Source organism: Gopherus evgoodei, chromosome 6, assembly GCF_007399415.2.
Source record: "Gopherus evgoodei ecotype Sinaloan lineage chromosome 6, rGopEvg1_v1.p, whole genome shotgun sequence".
In the NCBI taxonomy this organism is placed as follows: Eukaryota; Metazoa; Chordata; order Testudines; family Testudinidae; genus Gopherus; species Gopherus evgoodei.
Window position 1 is genome coordinate 92,565,942 of NC_044327.1, and position 23,088 is coordinate 92,589,029.

The 23,088-nt window shown below is 40.5% G+C and overlaps 1 protein-coding gene across 1 annotated transcript in view; it reads right to left on the reverse strand.

The window, feature by feature from the left end:
* SLC30A5 (solute carrier family 30 member 5) overlaps positions 1–22,848 on the reverse strand; it is a 29,030-nt gene extending 6,182 nt beyond the window's left edge. Inside the window, 18 exon segments of the mRNA XM_030566531.1 lie at positions 2,016–2,253; positions 6,980–7,109; positions 7,925–7,996; positions 7,998–8,077; positions 11,696–11,766; positions 11,769–11,831; positions 11,834–11,901; positions 12,283–12,361; positions 12,364–12,571; positions 13,294–13,427; positions 13,430–13,463; positions 14,407–14,483; positions 16,631–16,718; positions 17,586–17,673; positions 18,958–19,043; positions 20,557–20,623; positions 22,241–22,363; positions 22,600–22,848. Coding sequence (XP_030422391.1) covers positions 2,016–2,253; positions 6,980–7,109; positions 7,925–7,996; positions 7,998–8,077; positions 11,696–11,766; positions 11,769–11,831; positions 11,834–11,901; positions 12,283–12,361; positions 12,364–12,571; positions 13,294–13,427; positions 13,430–13,463; positions 14,407–14,483; positions 16,631–16,718; positions 17,586–17,673; positions 18,958–19,043; positions 20,557–20,623; positions 22,241–22,363; positions 22,600–22,673 — 1,780 coding nt within the window. The 5' untranslated portion in view covers positions 22,674–22,848.
* Positions 22,849–23,088: the final 240 nt, after the last annotated feature.

The following is a 23,088-nucleotide window of genomic DNA, read 5'->3' on the forward strand; positions in this document are numbered from 1 at the left end:
ACCCAGTCACTACTCTCTTCCCTCAAATCCTCTCAAAATTCACTTCTTCCTTACTTACTACAAGTAGCAAGTTAATTATTTTTAAAAACTCAAGACTAACTGAACCAGAAGTTCAAGCGTATAGATGGTATCCCAGTGTGACAGGCTATACTATTTTGGTCACGACTTTTCATAAAATTATAACAACTCTTGTACAAAGCATGCCTTGTGAGGTGCAATTTGAAAACTTATAATCTGCTGAACATTATTGTCCTGTTGATGTGTGTAGCAGGAATGTGTATGAAATTATAAGATTCTATGTATGATTGTTACTGTAACATGCTGTACACTTCTGGGTAACATCCACAAAGAAGTTTTTCAGAGTAAAAGGCTCTCTAGCTCCAGCAAGGTGTAAAAGAGCAATCATCAGTTTAAGCAGTTGTTCTTCAGCAACAGGAATTGTAAACAAGAAATTTACAATTCACCTGAAGGACAGCTGGCAGAGCATATATACAACACAACAGTTGACTCTAGGACCCAGCAAAGACTTTTCAAATAAAAAGGGTCAGGACATATGAAGGGTAAAAACAGGCCCCTGACCACCTCTCCTCCCCCATCTCTACTCACTGCAGCAAGATTGTTTGAAAGACAAAGAATCATCACTGAGCTGGGGAGTGGTCCTAATGAAGGCTTTCCAGTTAGGACTACTGAAAGTTTTGGGTGAGAAACCCTTTTGCTTTCAAATCTTATTTAGCTTGGTAAAGGTTAGGATTTAGCTTGGTAAAGTTTCCGTGTTTATCTTTTATTTCTCTTGTAACCAATACTGACTTTTATGCCTTTACCTCTTATAAGCACTTAAAATCTTTCTTAAAAGAATAAAACGTTTATTAACTAATCTAAACCAGCGTGTTTTGACTGAAGTGCTTGGCGAAATCTCATCATTCCCTTTGATAGAATGACGGACTTTTAATGAGCTTACATAGTTCGGGGAGAAGTGGGGGGAGTCCAGAGCAATGCAAGAGACATTTCTGGGATGCAATGCTGGGACTGGGGGATTTGCGATGTCACCCTATATATAGTTCATGTGTGGCTGGGAGAGCATTCATATTTTCAGCTGGGTTTGATTTTGCATGCTGAAGGCTGCATGAGCAGGCCAGGAGTGGTTGTTCTGATAGCAAATCAGAGTAAAAGGCTGGAGAGTTAAGGGGACACAGTGGCTCCACAATCTAGACTATACCCTGGGGGATGTCATACCAAAAGTGGCAAGTTAATTATTTTTTAAAAAGATAACGCTTTAACTCAGTGGTTCTCAAACTTCTGTACTGGTGACCCCTTTCAAATAGCAAGCCTATGAGTGCAACTCCCCCTTATAAATTAAAAACACTTCCTTATACATTTAACTCCGTCATAAATGCTGGAGGCAAAGCGGAGTTTGGGGTGGAGGCTGACAGCTCACGAGCTCCCATGTAATAACCCCGTTTGAGAACCCCTGCTTTAACTGAACCAGAAGTTCAGGCCTATAGATGTTACCCCAGTACAAATAATTAAATAGGTGAATGTGTATAAATAGTGTAACTGTTTAAATGTATTGCTGTTAAACTTGGTTCTTCCACTCCCCATCCCTTTCCTAGTTATTTTAATTGACCAGCTGTCATATGCCATCTAAAATTAGGTGCATGGATGTTGGAGTTATACTTGGTCTTTAAGACATGTAGTACATTATAGGTACTGTAAAAATATTATGGATCAAATAATAAAAAAAAGAAAACAACATTAAGTGCCTCTAGGACCCATACCATCACAAATCTGAGAACATTAAGTGTGAGGGAAGAAACTAGTGGAATATCCCAAATTATGTTTATTCTTTAAAACATTTTAGTTAGAAAAAGTGTTTTCAAAAAGCTCTATCTGTGCTATATAAAAAGACTGCCAGAAAACAAATTTTAGAGAGATTAAGAAAAGTGGACAAGGGATACTTTGATTTAAAGGTTTTTTGACAGCTGGTTTACTTTTAAAATTAAACAATTTGTACTTACCTCTCATGTTGGCATTCATGCCTCCTCCTGAAAACCCATGAGAGTGATTATGTCCATGACTGTGATTGTGTCCGTGGTCACTGTGGGAATGGCCATGACAGTGTCCATGTCCATGACCATGGTGTGAATGGCTGTGATCATGTGAGTGACAGCCTCCACGAGAAGCACCATGGGAGTGGGCATGGCTAAAGGCACAGATACCAACAAGGTTTACTATCAGCCCTCCAACCGAGACTGGCTATGAGAGGGAGAAAAAAAAAAAGCACAACCTTTAAATCCAATATTTCTTCCTTAACGCTCAGATTAACTTGTTTGATAGAAAACTACATTTTTTTCTGTTAACAGCATCTAACACGGACATACTTCCGTGGCATGTCCAATTAGCTGAAGTTAACAATGACAATAGCAGGAGGATTCCCTTGCTGCTGAATGCTCACAAGTGAATCTTCTTTTCATGTGAAGGACTTCTCTTTTCCTCTTAAAAAATCTAATATCAGCAGGTACAGACATAGACAACTTTGCTTTCAACAAAGTGAGACTGAGTTCATCTACTTTTCCCACAAGAAACAAAGCTCTGAGGATACAGCAAAAGTTTTCTCTTAACTCCCCAGAATCACTTATCAAGTAGAATATACAGGAAGAGTTACAAAGGACCTGCACACTTCATTGTAAATTGTAAATATTTTGGGGTTGGGACTATGTCACCTTATGGGTTTGAGCAATACATTGTGGGTGCTACCAGAATACAAATAACTCTCCACCACTCTTGCATGAAGAGACTGGAAAACAGGAAAATACCAGTTAGGAAGGAGACAGAAAGAACCCCCACCTCCTAGCAGAGGGTGCAGGAACAGGAAGTTCTCCTTTGGAGAATGTGGCCATAGAGCTCATCCTGAAAGCAGTATGAGATACAGGATAGCAATATGTTTTTAAAACAGGACTTAACTCTAGATGAGTGTGTCTCTTAAATTACACTATTAAAATTTAGTATTTAAGTGTCTATATAAGTGTTGGAGTTCAATGCCTTCAATGGGAGGAAAGAGGTAACTTCACACTTGTTTGAAAAACAAAAAAACATAGAAGTAAAATTTATTTTTGTTTAAGAAGTGAAGGCTTAGACTTAGGGAAAAAAAGCAAAAATTGTGAAAAAACAGGATCTACAGTTTTGATTCCATGATTTAGCTGTACCAATACATACATCAAGGACCGTTTTAAGACTACCTGTGGTAATCGGCACCAGTGTTCCCTAAAATTTTTTTACATCCATGTGCACTGATATGGGGCAGAGTGTTGGGGGGAGGGGGAGAAGGAGGGCTCTGGTGGGGGTGCAGGCTCTGGGGTGGGGCCAGGAATGAGTAGTTCAGGAGGGGGCTCAGGGCTGGGGCAGAGGGTTAGGTTGCAGGGTTGAGGGCTCTAGCTGGGGGTGCAGGTTCTGGGGTGGGTAGTGAGGTGTTTGGGGGTCTGGGTTGCCCCATGGCTGCAGTGGGGAGAGGACTCCCTCCAGTCCTCTCTTGCCCCAGCATCTTGGGGCAGGGGGAGGGGTGCATCTCCCTGCTGCAGCAGGTCCACACTGGGGTGCCTCTCCTCACTGTAGCCCTGAGTCCCCTACGCAGGGCTTAATAGGCAGCTGCGTGGCTGTGCAGCTTAGAGAGCACTTAGATCAGCTCCTATTTGAACAGTAAGCTAATATGAAATCTGATCGATGTTCTTTCACATCTCGGCTGAAGCCCTGAGATTTGTTAAATCCAATTTGAGGCTTGCTTTTCTTACAGGAAAGGCACAAGGTTGAAAGATTCCCATTGAAGTAATCAGTGCTACTCTTTCTGCTCAAAGGATTGTTACTGAACATACAGCACTTTTCTCTCCAGGAACTGACCTAATACTTCTATAATCATGTCAGATACTACTGGACTGGGGTTCAAGAGACTGGAATCTGAAATTGAGAGTTAATTCAATTTCAGTGAAGGGTTGTTAAAGTGACTGGGCTGATTCTAACACAAAGAAATCACAGATATAGCCAATTACACTAACACAATTATATGGTTGACATTTTTGCAACTGAATATGAAGGGTACTAATTACCATTTCTCCAGCAATCAAAACCCTTATCTTGTAAATTATTTTGGAATCCAGCAGTATACTGTATACAGTAATGAAATAGAGCAAGAGTAAGATATGTTATTATAGCTATACAATAAACACATTATAGTTACCAAGTATGATATACTTAGATGCTTCTATTGACCAACTCCAATGACCTGCTTTGACTGACTTAAAATGCATGTTAACTACTTATGGCTCCATCATGGTTTTAACTAGAGGCATACCTACCATACCTCTAAAGTCAGCTAGGATACAGTAACTCCTCACTTAAAGTTGTCCCGGTTAACTTTGTTTCACTGTTACATTGCTGATCAATTAGAGAACATGCTTGTTTAAAGTTGAACAATTCTCCCTTATAATGTTGTTTGGCAGTTGCCTACTTTGTCCACTGCTTGCAGAAAGAGCACCCTGTTGGAGCTAGCTGGTGGGGGCTTGGAACCAGGGTGGACCAGCACCCCCCCAATCAGCTCTCCACTCTCCTAAGTTCCCTGTGCAACAGCCGCTCAGCAGGTTATCAATTGCAGGACAGTTCAGCTGTCCCTCCCTCCACTGCTGTGCGCTACTCCTGCCTCCACCTTGGAGCTGCTCCTGGAAGCCTCCTGCTTGCTGTGCAGAGGTGGGGGGAAGAGGGGTGCTAATGTCAGGGTGTCCCCCTCCCCCTGTACCTTATCTCCCCGGGGTGGGAGGGGAGGAACAAGACAGGGCTCAGGACAAAATGAGCTTGCTGGCAGCAGCTGCTGCCTCAACTTGCTGATCTACCTAAAAAGGCAGTGTACTTAGAGTGGGGTCAGTGTGCTTAAATGAACAATGCAGGACTCTCTCTCACTGCCTCTCCGGATCTCTCTGCAATGCTGTCTCCCCCCTCCCTCCATTCATGCTGCCTTGTAGAGTGTGAGACTTACATTAACAATGTGTTAACCCTTGAGGGCTCAGCCGAGTGCTAGGTCATCATTTAGCAGTAAGGCATTCCACCCTCTTCCACATTCTGACTTCACCATCTCAACCAAGCTTCACAATCATCATTGCTGTGTACATATTAAATTATTTAAAACTTATTGTGTGTGGGGTGGTGGTGTTTTTATGGCAAAAAATTTTCCCTAGAACCTAACCCTCACCCCATTTACATTAATTCTTATGGGGAAATTGGATTAGCTTAACATCGTTTCGCCTAAAGCAGTAGTAATGTTCCTGAAAAATGCAATGTTAAGTTACTGTATTCAATAGTTTATTTTGTAGATAAATGGAACTTCCTTTCATGTATGTAATAGGAGGATCAAATAATTAAAGCCTCATTCATGAAGCTAACCACACTCTATCCCCCTTTCCAACAGACAAATGCCATTCATTATAAAACTAAGACTGTAATATAAGGAATTACTTCTGTAATTTACCTACTTTTGAATAGGTTTGGAGAGAATTTCTCTCAAGGTAACATATTTAGAAGCAGGCAATATAATGACATTTTTATCTTTAGACATATGGACTTTTAAATTCTGTTAGTCACTATATCAGGGGTACGCAACCTGCGGCATGCGAGCTGATTTTCAGTGGCATTCATCAGGCCATGGCTACACTAGAGAGTTGCAGCGCTGGTGAGGGGGTTACAGCGCTGCAACTTGGGATGTGGCCACACTTGCAAAGCACAGCCAGCGCTGCAACTCCCTGGTTGCAGCGCTGGCTGTACACCCGATCGAGCCTCGGGTGTAGCGATTCCAGCGCTGGTGATCGAGCGCTGGTCAGCAAGTGTGGACCCCACCAGCGCTTTTATTGACCTCCGGGGTATAAGGAGGTATCCCAGAATTCCTGTCCACAACAAACCGGAAGAAAGGGAGAGCTAGGAGTTCAGCCAAACTGCTTATTTAAAAAACAAACACAGCTCCTGTTTGCTGAGCGAGCGGAGGCAGGCAGGGGAATTACTTTGGAATGTTCACAGCTGTTTGCTTGAAGAGACAAACAGCACTCTCACACGGCAGAGGAGGAGGGGGAAGTCCATGTTGAGCAGATGCTTATCTGGTCTGACGGCTATTTAGGAGTACATAGTTTGCATTTAGTGAATGAGAGAGGGGTGGGGGAAGGGGGTCAGAACTTTTAAAATGATTGAAGGTAGGCACTGTGTGTCTTCCAGTCCTTAGAACTTGCAAGGCAGGGAGCTGAGAACAGTGTCAACTCCAAAAATCCATTCTCTCCGTCTCCTCCACGCTCCCTGTCACATTCCACCCCATCCCCCTCTTTTGAAAAGCACGTTGCAGCCACTTGAATGCTGGGATAGCTGCCCACAATGCACCACTCCCAACAGCGCTGCAAATGCTGCAAATGTGGCCACACTGCAACGCTGGTAGCTGTCAGTGTGGCCACACTGCAGCGCTGGCCCTACACAGCTGTACGAACACAGCTGTAACTACCAGCGCTGCAGAACTGTAAGTGTAGCCATGGCCTCACACTGCCCAGGTCCTGGCCACCAGTCCAGGGGGCTCTGCATTTTAAATTTAATTTTAAATGAAGCTTCTTAAACATTCTGAAACCTTATTTACTTTACATACAACAATTGTTTAGTTATATATTATAGACTTATAGAAAGAGACCTTCTAAAAAGGTTTAAAATGTATTACTGGCACACGAAACCTTAAATTAAAGTGAATAAACTAAAACTTGGCACACCACTTCTGAAAGGTTGCTGACCCCTGCACTACATAATAGAAAGCAAAGAAACATTTTGAAGTCATACTGAAAACAAATACTTGACATTATATAATTTGAGTCCCCACTATTCAGATGAGTGGATCTTAATTTCAATTAAGGAATAAATATTCTACAGGAGTAACTAAAACTGTTTTTAAACAGAAGAAAATGACAAAACTTACAGTTAACATATTTGTATCTATGTCTGGAGGATCTACCAGTCTGGCCACAGACTCCATGAACACGAAGAAAGCTATTACCATTAGAAAAAGGCCATTAATAAATCCAGAGAGAATTTCTACACGGCCATATCTGAAAGTGAACAAGTGTAATGTACATTTAAGAAAGACTGAGGAATAGCTAGATTTAGCATATTTGAAAATATTTGGCTTATTCATGCATTTAATACAGTATTTCCTTTTCAAGTCAGTTTGATTTTTCACAATGTTAGAACAAAGTACCATAACAAATATGTTACACAATTATTTTCTGCTCTGTTCTGTGGCAGCACTCACAATGTTGTAGGTGCTCTCCTAACACAGTACAAACTCTACCCCAAAAAGCTTACAATCAAAGACAAACTAAAGAGATGGTAGGTAGACAAAAGGGATGAAAGATGGCCATGTGGTAATTGGCCTTGTCCTCATAATACAAAGTTATAGTGATACAATTAAAAAAAGTTAACTATACTACACACATTATGGCTGATAGTTGAGAAGCTGGCTAGGGAATTCTGCTAATTTCATTCTGCTAATTTCATTGGGAGTTATATGGCTAAATACCCCATTAAATTCTGAATCTCTCAATGTGTACACACACAATTCCAAATCCTTTTCTGCAATCATGCTGACATAAGTGCTTGTATTTTTCACATGTAATATCTCATTTTCTTTTTGAAAAGCTCACTGATCTAGACTAGCACAGTGGGTTCATAACACTGGCAGACACTTTTGAGGGGCAGGGAGAAAGGGGAGGTGTAATAAAGTGTTGAAATACTAAGTGCCATGAAAACATTTCATGGTAGGAACATACCCCCTAGTCGCCTGTGTTTAAGAGGAAAAAATGAGGACCTACAACTAACTAGCAGCATCTCTTCAAAATAATTATGTAAAAGTCAGTGTACATACCCATATGAAAATATGCGGGTTGCTTTCCATCTAGTCATTAGAGCTGCGAAAAGCCCCATAACTAAAGCAGAACCAAAGCATATGAAATCCATCTGAAATTAGACCAAGGCTATTGGTCCACACTCCATAGAAGAGTTCCACAAAAGTGAAAGCCTAAAATGAAAGAAAAATTGATTTTTTTCTTGTAACATGTTCTGAGATGAAATTGTGCTTTTATTTTGTATATGCAGTTAGCATGAAGCTCTGCCATAAGGGCGCTACTAATTTTAGAGTGTTTAAATACTTCTGCACCAATTTTACTCTATTCCCCTACAAAACAAAACAACGGTTTGTAATATTAGGTTTTGTATTAAAAGTCAATGTAAATGCAGACATTTTAAAACTCCCCCTCTCTTCTGCACAAACAAACGCAATTTCTATAAAAGGGACAGCATCTATATGGGAAACTAGAATTCTTTATCTATAAACAAATCAATATAAACAGTACTGAGCAGGGAGTTCCGATCTCTTGGGCTGAAAGGACAATATAATCTGCAAGTCCATCTAGTCTACAGTGTGTCTATCAAAGCAGTCAACATGGGATACAGTTCTCATCAATTATGATGGTAATTATCTGGAACCAGGCAGTTTACCAATTCATTTTGCCAAGGCAATGGTGAACAGTGAGATGAAAAATTTAGATGAAAAATTCCCCAAGAGATGAAAGCTTCTTGTAGCCATTTGTTTTGGTGGGTGCTTTTTAAAGATAATGACTGGTCCATCCTGGAGGATTATGAATATCTGAAAATTGGACAGCTGCTGTTCATAAATGATTTGTATCAAAGCTAGAGCACTCCTTACGTGGTTAGCGAGTACCTCAGAGATCTGGTATGACCAACCAGCATATATTGGTTACATTAAACTCCTTCAGAAGAAAGTACTCCTGTTAACAAGTCTTTACACAAGCCCCTTTACTCAGTAACATAATTGTCCTCAACAATGATTTTGAATTCCTCCCAAACAATCGTTATTTGTAACAAATCAAAAGGCTGTTTACCCAAAGACTGTCACCTAATGGATGGTTTCTTATTCACTGAGGTTTCAAAAAGCCATTGCTTTAAGATGTAGTTTAACAAAAGTGTTTTTCAGTCACTACAAATTTTATTTATGGAGGTTGCTTTACAGAAATTACTTCCGTTTTCTTTGCTAACTAAAGGTTTTAAGTAGTTTAGGAATTAGTCTTGAGAGGAAGATGGTACCTATCTCATATCTCTTCCTGCATAACCTGGTATCTATAAATCTGTGACTCTATAAAACCAAGCTTTGTCCCTAATCCTTCTCCAATTCCTTCTTTCTCCATTAACTTCCCCATCTTCTACATTCACACCTTTGAAGTCATCTTTGATTATATCTACACTACAATTAACAGCCTGCAGTTGGCCCATGACAGCTGACACAGGCTCATGGGGCTTTAGCTCTTGGCTGTTTTATTGCAGTGTCCAGTTCCAGACTCCTGCCTGAGCTCTGGGATCCTCTCACCTTGCAGGATCCAAGAGCCCGGGCTGCAGCCCAAGCCCAGAAGTCTACATTGCAATTAAACAGCCCGTCAGCCAGAGCCCCGTGAGCCTGAGTCAGACACAGCTGTCTAATTGCTGTGTCAACATACCCTTTGACATTTTACTCCCCTCACATCCAAACTTTCACACTCCCGGAAAATTACTAGAATCTTATTTGCTAACATTTTTGTGCATTCTTTGATCTCCCCCCTCAATTACTATAACTGAAGTCCATGCAGCTTCCCCATTTCTCACCTCTACTCCTTCTATTCCAAAATGACACTAAACTGATCTCCTTCTACTGCTGTTGTCATCCCCCTTTGAATGCCTTCAACTAACTTCCCACTTTCTATCTTATCTGCAGGAACTCAAGCTCATTGCTCATACTTCTATGTCTTATGTGATCTCCCCTGTTCCCCCACTACATCTGATTTTGTTCCTACTGCCAATTACTCATTTTGTTCTGTCATCTTTCATCTCCATCACCACACCATCATTCTGTGCCACACATTTGGAATTGCTTCCCAATACTTGTCCACCAACCACCCTCTCCACTTCTTCAAATCAATTTATTCCAGAAATCCTCTGTCTTTCAACACTCTTTCCTGAATTACTCTTGAGTGTCTTGTGTGTATTGGATTGTATGATCTTCAGGGCAGGAAACAGGGGTAATCTTTGTAAATGCATTCAGTGCTTTGTCAGGGAATATTTACATTACAGTAGGGCCGAGAAGAGTCAATAATGAGTGAGGCCCCTTGTGCTAGTCGCCATACAAATACATACAAGGTGCTATGACTATTCATATTAACCTGACAAGTACAACTGTGGCCATGGCTACACTAGAGAGTTGCAGCGCTGGTGAGGGGGTTACAGCACTGCAATTTAGGATGTGGCCACACTTGCAAAGCACGGCCAGCGCTGCAACTCCCTGGTTGCAGCGCTGGCTGTACACCCGGTCGAGCCTCGGGTGTAGCGATTCCAGCGCTGGTCAGCAAGTATAGACGTCCACCAGGACTTTTATTGACCTCCGGGGTATAAGGAGGTATCCCAGAATTCTTGTCCACAACAAACCGGAAGAAAGGGAGAGCTAGGAGTTCAGCCAAACTGCTTATTTAAAAACAAACACAGCTCCTGTTTGCTGAGCGAGCGGTAGGCAGGCAGGGGAATTTACTTTGGAATGTTCACAGCTGTTTGCTTGAAGAGAGAACAGCATTCTCACATGGCGGAGGGGGAGGGGGAAGTCCGTGTTGAGCAGTTGCTTATCTGGTCTGACGGGTATTTAGAAGTACATAATTTGCATTTAGTGAATGAGAGAGGAGTGGGGGAAGGGAGTTAGAACTTTTAAAATGGATTGAAGGTAGGCACTGTGTGTCTTCCAGTCCTTAGAACTTGCAAGCAGGGAGCTGAGAACAGTGTCAACTCCAAAAATCCATTGTCTGTCTGTCTCCTCCACGCTCTCTGTCACATTCCACCCCACCCCCCCCTCTTTTGAAAAGCACGTTGCAGCCACTTGAATGCTGGGATAGCTGCCCACAATGCACCACTCCCAACAGCGCTGCAAGTGCTGCAAATGTGGCCACACTGCAGCGCTGGTAGCTGTCAGTGTGGCCACACTGCAGCGCTGGCCCTACACAGCTGTACGAACACAGCTGTAACTACTAGCACTGCAAAACTGTAAGTGTAGACATGGCCTGTAAGTCAAACTATCCTGTCTTTAACAGAAGACCCAGCAAAAATGTATTCGATCTTAAGATTCCATTAAATTAACTATGCCAAAACTAACCAAGTTCTGGAAAAAACTTCCTAACTGTCATAGTGGTTAAGCACTGGAATAAACTGCCTAGGGAGGAGGTGGAATCTCCATCACCAGATATTTTTAAGAGCAGGTTGGACATATACCTGTCAGGGATGGTCTAGATAATACTTAGTAATAGGAGATATACCAATCTCCTATAACTGGAAGGGACCTTGAAAGGTCATTGAGTCCAGCCTCTTGCCTTCACTAGCAGGACCAAGTACTGATTTTGCCCCAGATCCCTAAGTGGCCTCCTCAAGGACTGAACTCACAACCCTGGTTTAGCAGGCCACGCTCAAACCACCGAGCTATCCCTCCATAGTCCTGCCTTCCAGTTCTATGATTCTAAGTTAAAGGTCATATTAAAAGTTGCCAGTAATTTTAAAAGAGATTGGCCCTTTTCTCTACTATGATTTGGTATTAGAGTTAAAGTGCACTTACCAGATTTAGGCACAAGAAGTAGAAAATCTGTCTAGAGTCATAATCCTCACGGATTTGTTTCAGTGACTCTTAATAAACCGGGGTAACGATTGAGAACTATGCTGCAAAGCATCACCCATAAAATTATATAGAGGAATGCTTCAGGAGAATAGCCAATAAGAGTGCCTTTCTGCCCTTTCCTGGAGGGGGCGACAGAATATTGGCAGCTGCAAAGAGAGGTACATGTTTTGTTGTTGTTTTAACCTTTATGGATGATTGATAATGCAAGTGTTTATCAGTGACTAAACTTCCACAAGGCATATCAAGGTGGTGAAAGTCACCAGCTTCATTGTCAAGGCTAACATTTATTGTATACTAGACTGGATCATCATTTCCACAAGCAGAGAAAGATTTACTGTATCCTTTTTGTAGCCAATGAATTATGAATGTTGCCGTGGGTTCTACAATACTGTGCTGTCCCCCTCACCCATGGAATCCACAGAAGCAACGATGGTGGAATTCTACAGAGAAATATTTTTGTGACCTTTCAGTAATATATAATATTTTTTAACTGGTTTATCATTAATGGGGAAAAAAGGAATACGTACATAAAATGAAGGAAAATGGCACTCACTACCACTCCTCCAGAGAGAACATGCTCTGTGATTTCATGGTGTGCTGGCTTGTCATAGCTCGAAGCTGATCTGTTATTGGATGTGTCCAGAAGCTGCCAAAGAGCAGCGCACTAATTAAAATGAGCAACGATCCATAACGGGCACACTTCGAGGCTTCCATCTTGACAGAACATATGGACTCCACATAAAAATCCAAGATCACGACAAAAAAGATAACTGTTATGAAAGGCATGATGAGAGAGGACCAGGATTCGACTTTACTCTGTGATAAGAAGAACAAATTCTTAACAGTATTGATTACAGGTTAGCAGAAGTGTCACCTACATACATAAACTGGTACTATATCTAGTATTTAGTCTATTGCACGTTTGCTATACTTTAGACACTTTAAATAAACAGGTATTCACAGATTCATAGATTATAATGCCACAAGGGACCATCATAATCATCTAGTTTGACCTCCTATATAACACAGATCACAGGACTTCCCTGAATTAATTACTGCTTCAAGTCCAATAGCTGTGGTTGAACTAGAACAAGTCTTCTAGAAAAACATCCAGTTAGGAAATTAATGAAGTTGATTTGCTATAAAAATGTTTTCTATTGATTTAATTATCTCTACATAGAAAGATAGTGGTGTAAAAGCTGCAAATTTAGAACATGTATTCCCAAGAGGAACAATATCTCATCATCACTGCCTCTGTAAGGTAGCAGAAAAACCAAACTACTGCACACAGTCCCACATATCCTCTCTTATGAGTCTTGAGAGAGCAAAACCCAGCCAAAAAAACAAACACCAAATCACACAGATGCACGTATCAGAAATACTGTGCATATAAAACCAATCTATTTTTCAAGGAAAAATCTCAAAAAAGTAAAGTTTCAATAATGTAGAATAATTCTTGTAAAGGAAAGGTATATGTTGCAGTTTACAAATGTAGAATATCAGTCACTTTTGCTGATGAACCCTTGCTATGCTGTTACCTCAGTTGTCAGAGATAGGACGATGACCCAGGGGCACAACAGAAAGACGGAAACAAGATGAGACAAAGCTTGAAGACGCTTGGCTCCTCCTACATCTACAGAGAGCTTTCGGGAAGCCATATGAAAACCAACCTGCAACACAATGCCAGTACCAGCAACAGCACTCCACCCTGCAACACAGATAAATCCTATTAACAGTAATTAAGAGTCAAGTACCCTCACTCTAATATAAGTAGTATTTACATGACCAGAATATTAATATTCTTTTCCTATTTCCTCCTTTTACTTATAAACATAAGACACAGACAAGGTATTCCCTGTCCCCTCCAAAGATAAGCTTTATTTGCTAACAGTAACATTCTATGACTTAGGTTGCAACTCCCAGTATTTTTAACAGGAACTCCAGCTTCATTTCTCTTGCCATTCTCCCTTTTTTTAACCCACAAAGCAGCACATTGGAAATGTTTGAAAATAAAATGGAATCATCTTTATATCATCCACACTCTTTGTATTTATTTATCTTCATTCAAGCCCTGTATCATTTTTCTCCCCAACCTTTCTTTAGAAATTGTTCCCTAATCTTTACAAAATATATGTACATATACAAAATTAGCTTCTCATATTTCTTAGGTCTAATCTACCCTGTGCTAGGCTAATCAATTTAACTTAAACTCATCTGCCTGATTTATTTTTAAATAATGCCAAATGTTTTCCAGTTGTGTCATAAATTCAGTATTTTCTTTTCAGCTTCTCATTTGCCAGTGCAGCAAAATTGGGGTACCACCCAACTCAAGTGAGGGTATCAGAATCTGGCTCTTAGGCTCCAAGAAGCGTGGGAAAGAGACAGACACACAAGACAATGATTGATAACACTAAGGAACAGAGGGCTTGTCTATTAAGGGCCATGAATATCTAAGTCACAGTTGAAATAAAACTACTTCAACTAAAAAGGAACTAATTTCAGAGATACTTTCAGCTTATGTATTAAAGCAAAATACTGCTAAATAAATAGTTGACAGGACATTCTGAATTAATGCAGCTCTCTCCACAGAATTTTTTATGAACACATCATTCAATAATTCAGCATATAAATTACTGAAGAAAACAACTTACCTTGTGATCTGCAACTCCTAGGAAAGCAATGATTGTATGAAGAACATGGGTAAGAGCACTGTCATGATGTCCCTCAGCTAAACAAAATGAAGTTAAGAAAGATTCTCCAAATGAACCCTCTTCCAACTGCCCAACCACATTTCAACCTCATTCTCATAAGGATCACAAAGTGTTTTACTTATGTTATTTAAAAAAATAATGAAAAACACAGCTACAGGTATACAAGAGGACCAGAAATTGTAAATACAATAGGAGATCAATAGAGGAAACCACGTACATTTAAAGAAAGTAAAATTGGAATCAAATTAAGCTTTGAAGTTTGGATAATTCTAAAATTTTAAATTACAGAAGTCCATAAGTCTATTGCTTCCTTAGGGAAAATATTTGAAATAATGTTACTCAATGAAAGAATTAGAAACATCTCACATAAGCTAGTCTTAACATTGATGTTAAATTTGGTAATTATTTGGACTTAAGAGGATGAACTGGATACCAGAAATAAAATTTTAAATGAATTTTCACTGGAAGCATTACTTTATTTATCAATGACATGTCTGAAGTATGAAATATTCTGTTAATAGACAGCTTTTGAAGAGTTTCCAAATAAAAAATTAAACTTGAGAAAATTAATGAAATTGACAAATAAAAAAAAGAGAGGTGTAATCAAGATAAAATTACTCCTTCTGAATTAGACAAAAATTATATTTTAACTCAGAAGCAAGTGAAATTGGTCTAACAGAAAATGAAGGAAGACAACTGGTAAGATTGGGTGTGGATGAGAATGCTAAATCAATCACTCAAGTACTGACAGTCCTCTAATGCCCTTCCCACAATTCCTTCCAAAGGACAGACAAGCTCTCCTGCAGCTAACACAAATGACTGACAAAGAATGAGTATCTCAGTATCCTGGACAATGATCCCACACCTTGGGTGGCAGGCCAATCCTTGCCCACAGACAACCTGCCAACCTGAAACATATTCTCACCAGTAACTGCACACCACACCATAACTACTCTTGCTCAGGAACCAATCCATGCAACAAACCTCGATGCCAACTCTGCCCACATATCTACACCAGCGACACTCTCACAGGACCTAACCAGATCAGCCACACCATCACTGGTTCATTCACCTGCACATCCACCAATATAACATACGCCATCATATGCCAGCAATGCCCCTCTGCTATGTACATCGGCCAAATTGGACAGTCTCTACGGAAAAGGATAAATGGACACAAATCAGACATTAGGAATGGCAATATACAAAAACCTGTAGGAGAGCACTTCAACCTCCCTGGCCACACTATAGCAGACCTTAAGGTGGCCATCCTGCAGCAAAAAAACTTCAGGACCAGACTTCAAAGAGAAACTGCTGAGCTTCAGTTCATCTGCAAATTTGACACCATCAGCTCAGGATTGAACAAAGACTGTGAATGGCTTGCCAATTACAGAACCAGTTCTCCTCTCTTGGTTTTCACACCTCAACTGCTAGAACAGGGCCTCATCCTCCCTGATTGAACTGACCTCGTTATCTCTAGCTTGCTTGCTAGCACACATATATATACCTGCCCCTGGATATTTCCATTACATGCATCTGAGGAAGTGGGTATTCACCCACGAAAGCTCATGCTCCAAAACGTCTGTTAGTCTATAAGGTGCCACAGGATTCTTTGCTGCTTTTACAGATCCAGACTAACACGGCTACCCTCTGATACTATCTCAGCACAAGAAACCATGGGATGTACCCTAGACACACATGGTATTGCACAAACAGTGAGGACAAAAAAAAGTGGGTACAGCTTTGCAGAGGGGAGATTCAGACCAGGCTAGGCTAACTCATATGCCAATCCACACAGGTTAACTACACAGTATAGACATACTATGAGGTGCTGAGCGTCCAGAACTCCTGGGACATAGGCCTCAAGTTCTCTCTGAGAGGGAAACTGAACAGAGAGGCTTCTAGCTAGTTGAAGGAGCCTAGTAACTAAATTGGGATTTTTCTGCCATTATGATCATTTAGATTGTAATTATTTATAGAAAATGTATAGCCAATGCTGTTATCATTAAAGTAACTAATGACATGCATTTGACTGGATTAGTTGCTCAGAATGACTGTTTCCTCTTTTCTTTCCAGTCACGAGTACAATGCTCTGGAAAGAAAAATGCAGTTGAAACAAGGCTAACTTACACTTTTTCTCCAAAGACATGGTAAGAAAGGATACGATGTTCTGCAATTTTAGCCATGAGATCATCATTATCAAAAAGCAATAAGCAGATCACAGCAATGATGAAAAACGCAGCACCTCTTGTCTGGAAAGACAACAAAAGGGCATCAATATAAAATGGCTTATTTGGATGGCAAACATAAAAAGTTGCAAAAAAATCACGCAAAGGGCTTTCCCCCTCCCACCAGGTGTGTGCATGTAAGTGTAAACACAAGAAAAACAAAATCCAAACAAAATCCTTAAAGCAAAAATTACATTTGGAGAAACTGATCTTGGTTATAAAAAAACACTATATTCAGCTTTTATCAGACTTGTTAAGTGACTTTGGGCAAGTCGCAGAAGTTCTGTGCCTCATTTCCCCCTTCTGTAAAATGGGGATAATCATATTTGCTTCCTTTGTAAAGCACATTGAGATCTATAGATGAAAGGTATTATCAGAATTATTTGCTCTGAGAATATGGCTATGGTTGCTGTATGGGACCTTGGGAATGTCACCTAATCTCTCTGTACTTCGGTTGAAACATCCATAAGATGAGGATATTTTCTTGTTTCTCTGCTCACAGAGATATGAAGCTTAATTTACTAACGTTTGTAAATCACTTTGAAGTCCTTGGGTGGAAAGTGCTATACAAATGCAAAATACTATATTTTAAGTTTCTTCTCCATACAAATGATAAACTCCTTGCATCTCTTCATCATCATGAATCTCAAACACCTTTTCATAGTGTTACTCCTTGTATGTGCGCCTATTTGCATATTTATTTCATTAAAAAAGGAAGTACAGATTGTAGTTTCACCTACATTTAAACTTAAAACATACATAATTTACCTACCCCTTTTATGAATTTGAGTTGGAAACAATTAGGTTTACCTCTTCTGTATTCCTGAATACCTGTTACGTTTTAAAGTCATACATTATAATGGTCTTTTTCAACAAAAAATATTTAAATACCTTTGCTGGTCCTCCTCCTGAACTTGTGAACAAAACACTAAGCAGAGACACAACAACAATATCACTGTGCTCAAACAGCAACAATGTCCTACAAAATAAGAGAGACACCAATTTTTATCACGTCCATTTCAATATGATGTACTAGCTTGATATACCTGGTTTCAACTAAAATTAAATGGAAGGGAGGTCAAGGATTTAATATATAGCTTCAATAGGAACACTGTGCAATTCAAAAGAACGGTAGGGAACCTGAAGTGTAGTCCAGCAATCCAGCTGTTGATGGACTCTGCCATGATGACAAATCACATAATACCTATTTTATAGCTCAAACAATAGATCATGTACAGTAATTGAGCAGTAGTAACTACCGAAACACTTTTTAAACAGTAGTGTGCTTTATTAGAGCATCAAGAATCAAATTGCTCAAGATGGAATTAATGTTCATATTACAATAATGTCTGATAAATCTGAAGTTCCCTGTTCTCTGCCTGGGAAAAGGACCTTTTCTCTTCCTGTTAACTTCTGATTACTGAGGAGCTGATTTCCTTCTTATACAATCGCCTCAATGCAGACAACGTATAGTTCTCACTTTTGGATCCTCATATACCATTCATAACTCCAGTGACTTCCTCTACTGCTGGTAGCTTTCCCAAGCAGCAGAAGTTTGAAAGTGACAGTTTCTGTCAGTTTTACAAATGTGCATACTTTTCTTAATAGCAGCAGTAAAAGTGGCTACATTTTCATTGCTTCTGCTTGGGAAAACATCTAGCATTCACAAAGGCACTGGAACTTTCAGCTGACCTGAGAAAACAGCAGTAAACTGATTCACATTTGGACATCTTTGCTATCATAAGAGCTAAACCTACCCCCACCCCCCCCTTTTTTTTTTATTTAAAAAGACAAACAAAAGCTTAACCTTTGCAGAATTAGATAGCTTTAAGCCCTATCTCCACACATTAACTATTCAGAGAAAGGCTTTCCCAAAGCTCTTCACCTCTGGAAGTCCAATGTTGCCATCTTTTTTCTAATCCTTTCTGAATCAGTCAAGATTGCCACTTAATGAACTAAAGGGACTATCACTGCGTGATGCAAGGGACTTTTTCTCTACATAGACCTAAGAGTATTACCATTACCACAGTACGCTCAGCCCCTCCATGCTAAATGGAGTAAACTAGGATGTCCTGTAGCAAACCAGGAACTGAATAATGGCTGCTCATCCGAGGATTTATTTTTATAAACAAACAGAAGTACATTTCTATCAAACACTTCATTTAAAAAGAAATTAAGTGTACAGAGTTGCTATTTCAAATAACTATAAAACAAATTAAGTTAGTGTATACAAATAAAGTATGCTTTCAGGCATGTACATTACCTGAGAGGTCCACAAAGAGTGAGGCCAAAAAACCACAAAAGTGAAATGATACAGCCAACAACAGCATGTTTAACTATTTTGATCCACTATAAAAGAAAAACATTTTATTAACATTTTTTGCCTGCTTTCCAACAAACATCTTGCATTCAGTTCACATACCAAATCACTACATTAAAGGAACATTAAAATGTATGCGTAGAGCATCTTCAGAAATTAAAACAATCTGACTAGTCTTGACTACTTCACAATGACCCATTCTGTTTACTTTTGGAAATACATTTTATGGCTGAAATTCTTTACTTTTATCATTTTCTATCACAGTGGCAAATTCTTTTGATGTAGTTTTAGTGCCTTTTTAAAAAAAATCCATGGGTTACAACAGTTAGGCTGAAGTCAAATTTACTTAGTGGTCAAAAGATGCTAACAGTCAGAGTATTACACAATAAAATACATCTGACAAACATTCACAGTGCTAGATAAAGTTGTTCAACATTATAAAACTAAGGCCTTGACTCTACAAATATTTACAAATGTACTTAATTTTAATCCCAGTCAACTGGGACTACTTACGTGCTTACAATTAAGCATGCACCTAAAATATGAAGGATTATGATTTAAGAAGTCTTTATCAGGAGATGCAGCTCATTTTTATTAAAATAAAACTACTTAGGATGTATTTTAGTGAGACAAGTGGGTGAGAAGTTCTGTTGGTCCAATAAAAGATATTACCTCACCCACCAGGTCTCTCTAATATCCTGGGACCAATATGGCTACAACAACACTGCGAACAATAGATGTATTTTCTTGTTTTAAACCAGACAAACTAGATAAAGTTAGATGCGATTTTTATATTTTAAATAATCCACTCAAGTTATTCTTATACCCAAAATCTTAAAAATCCAAAATTTGAGTTAAGACCAAATGAATACCGTTAGCAGACAGAAAGATACATTTTTCCTGATGTATGACAAAACCAAGAAATTTGGTCCCCCTCTCACTTTCTTTCAAATTCTGCCATGAGCTTTCTTAAGCCAAATTTACCTTTAGGACATTTCCTGGTTCAGATACTCTATAGTAAATACATTCCAAATGACTATGTAGTGGCACAATCAATTATTTTATATAAAGATGAATGTGGGGAAGGGGTGACAACAAAAGTTCTTCCTCTCCTTATTTCAGGCTCCTTTCTGACAACTGCTTGGACTCCTCTGCACGGTGGGATCAGCACAAAGGGGCTGAAAAGCTGGTGGCTCAGACCCTCCTGCACAATACAATCCTTTGGGCCACCCCTCTCCTCCTGGTCCCTGGTACAAGAGGCATTCCCCAGGGCGCAGCTTAGGACTGATCTCTTCATATTTACAGCTATTTGCATGTTAGTTGGTAAAGAACAGAGTGCTCAGGCAGGATGTAATTTTCCATGGGACTTGAGCTCCTAAGTCACTTAGGTCATTTTGAAAATCCCAGCCATGTTTTCCAGATGAAACCAGAAACATCCCTTTCACTTCCAGCGAACAAGTGAACATTTACTAGAGCCCTTATTCATATTGTCCCAAAGTATCTAAAAGTGAGTGTTCAAGCATTAGGTATAAGTCAACTCACCTGGCGCTTGGTCACAGTTTTTCCAGAAGAAAATGGCTTTTGAAACAAAACCATAAAAAATGCACACCTGTTAGGGGAAATATTCTCCATTAATGTACTAGTTCAAGTGCACTTTCAGTCAAAGTTCAAATGTAGCTATTTTATTATTCACACCAGTTCAAGGGAATTGTTTCTCATCCTGTAACAAGTAACTATTCTACAGTGCCACTTGTATTTTAAATGAATGTGCCTGCTTTCTGTGCCTGCCCCCATAGCCCATTTCAGCTATTCAAGTAGCCATAAGCTTCAGTAAGCTTTTTTGTAGCAAATGAATTTTAGTCCTGCCTACTTTGCCAGCCATACAAGTCTGGCAGAGGATAGCCAAATGGTTGTTAATTCACAATTAGCAGGGATCAAAATAAGTGAATGTGTAGAAGAGAATAGTGTTTTGAAGGTGAGCATGATTATATAATACTACTGTTACATTTTCATTTCTAAGGTGCCCCTACCTGAAGGTTTCTGAGTGCATAAAAACTAAATAAAGCCACTCACTCACACACACCTGTACTAGAACTGGCCTGAAACAGTATACTCAATATCCTACCTTCCCAACAACCATAAAAAATAAACTAAAAAGATTATGTTGTTTGGAAATAGTCAAGTGAAAAACCCAAAACTGGAAATAAAATGGGAACATAAGCTAATTGATATTAGTCAATGTTATCAAGTTAGTTATAGCACAGCTTTCACAACTCATTATGAGCTAAGCTTAAATTAGTATTGGTCCAGTTACCAACAAAGCTCTTAATGATGACAATAGATATAGGAAGCAAGATTCTAGAGTGGAGGGAGATTAGCTTCCTTCCAAAGAAAAAGATAGCAGAAGAAGAAACCACAGTGATCTTATCTGTAATTTTTACTTAAAATGAAATATTCTAGATACACATTTATTCTCTTTACTAAATATCTGTCATTACATCATCTGTCTAAAAGTGACAACTACAAGCATTCTAATTAATTAAAAAAATTCTCCTTCTTCCCTATAGTTTCTCAAACTACAGTAAGTATGCTTAAAAAATTAGGGTTTTAGATATTGATTCTAATGAGATATTCTTCCTCTTAAGTACAGGGACTATTACCAGAATTTGGGATGATCATTTTAAAGGCATCTACCATTGCATTTCTATTATCAATTAAATGGTTAGTTTTGTAGCATCATACAGCTGTGCATTACAACACAAATTCTTTTATCATCCATGGCAAGAGTATGCTTAGACTACCCTTTATCTAATAAGAAAGTCAAAGCACAACAGCTACACTCTAAACATCACTACATCAGTACCTACAAATTCCACATTGAAAATAAAAATCTAAAAAGGGAAAAAGAAAAGCAGGCCCAGTAGCTAGATAGGACAACAAAGCATCTCAACCTTTTTCTTGCACATCTATCAGGAGCTGTTATGCTTTTTGTCGAAATGTACATCCCATCAGAAACAAGGAAGGTTTTTCCCTTTAACAACCTGTCATGCAGCACAGAAAAGGCACAAACGCCCTTGACTTATTACGAACGAAACTTTTTTTCTTTCAGAATGAATCTTTTACTAACCCAATGGAAAGAAACCCAGGCATTCATTGCCACCAAACTAGTCTCAAATGAAAGAAGCTGCAGCTGTGTTATAAAAGGCTTAAACAACAGCACACTTACCCCAGCTGTACTACAAAGATAAACTGGACAAGGTGGACCACTTTCAGGAGATCATAGGATTCAAAAAGTCCCAGAGCCTTTAAAAACTTGGTGAAACACAGCAGCACAATGTATCTAGTCAGCCTGCAAAAGAACAAATGATCACAGGCATTTCCTAAGCAGAGGCAAGAGGGACCGAGATGCACCCGGGGACGCAGGCTGGCTCAGAGGCCCTCTGCCCGCCTGGGCACAGGGTGAAATACAGCCCGAGCGGGCAGCGCAGGGGCTCCCCTCCACTTCCCCCGACCCCCTGCTGGCAGCCTGAGACCCCGGAGAGGGGCCCAGTTCCCCCCGTTCCTCGCGCTGGGCGCTGCAGTTACCGGGCGCTGGGCACATCCACGGGCCCCAGCCCGCCTCCTCCGGCCAGGGCCTCGCCGCTGTAGACTGTCTCCATGCCGGGTCTCAGGAGCGGCGGAGGCCGCCTCCCCCGCCGCGGGGCCTCCTCATCCTCCGCCTGCTGCGAGCTGGGGCCGGGCGCGCCGGCTCGCCCGGAGGGAGGCAAGGCCCGTAGGCCGCAGCCCGCAGCGGAACTTGCGGAGGCTGAGCCGGGCCAGCCACGTCCTCAGCGGCCGGAACCCCTCACTACAGCGCGGCGGGCGGGGGAGCGCCAGCGCCCTCCCCCTCTCCGGCCCAGTGGACCCGCCCGGCTAGGGACAGGGCCCGGCTCGCGGCAACGCCACCTGCCGGTCTGGGGCGGCTGCTGAGCGCAGCAGCGACCCGCCCGCTAAGGAGCGCGGGGGCGGAGCAGGGAACGGGTCACTGGCGCCGCCCCATGCGGTGAAGGCAGTCTGCTCGGCTTCCCTGACCTG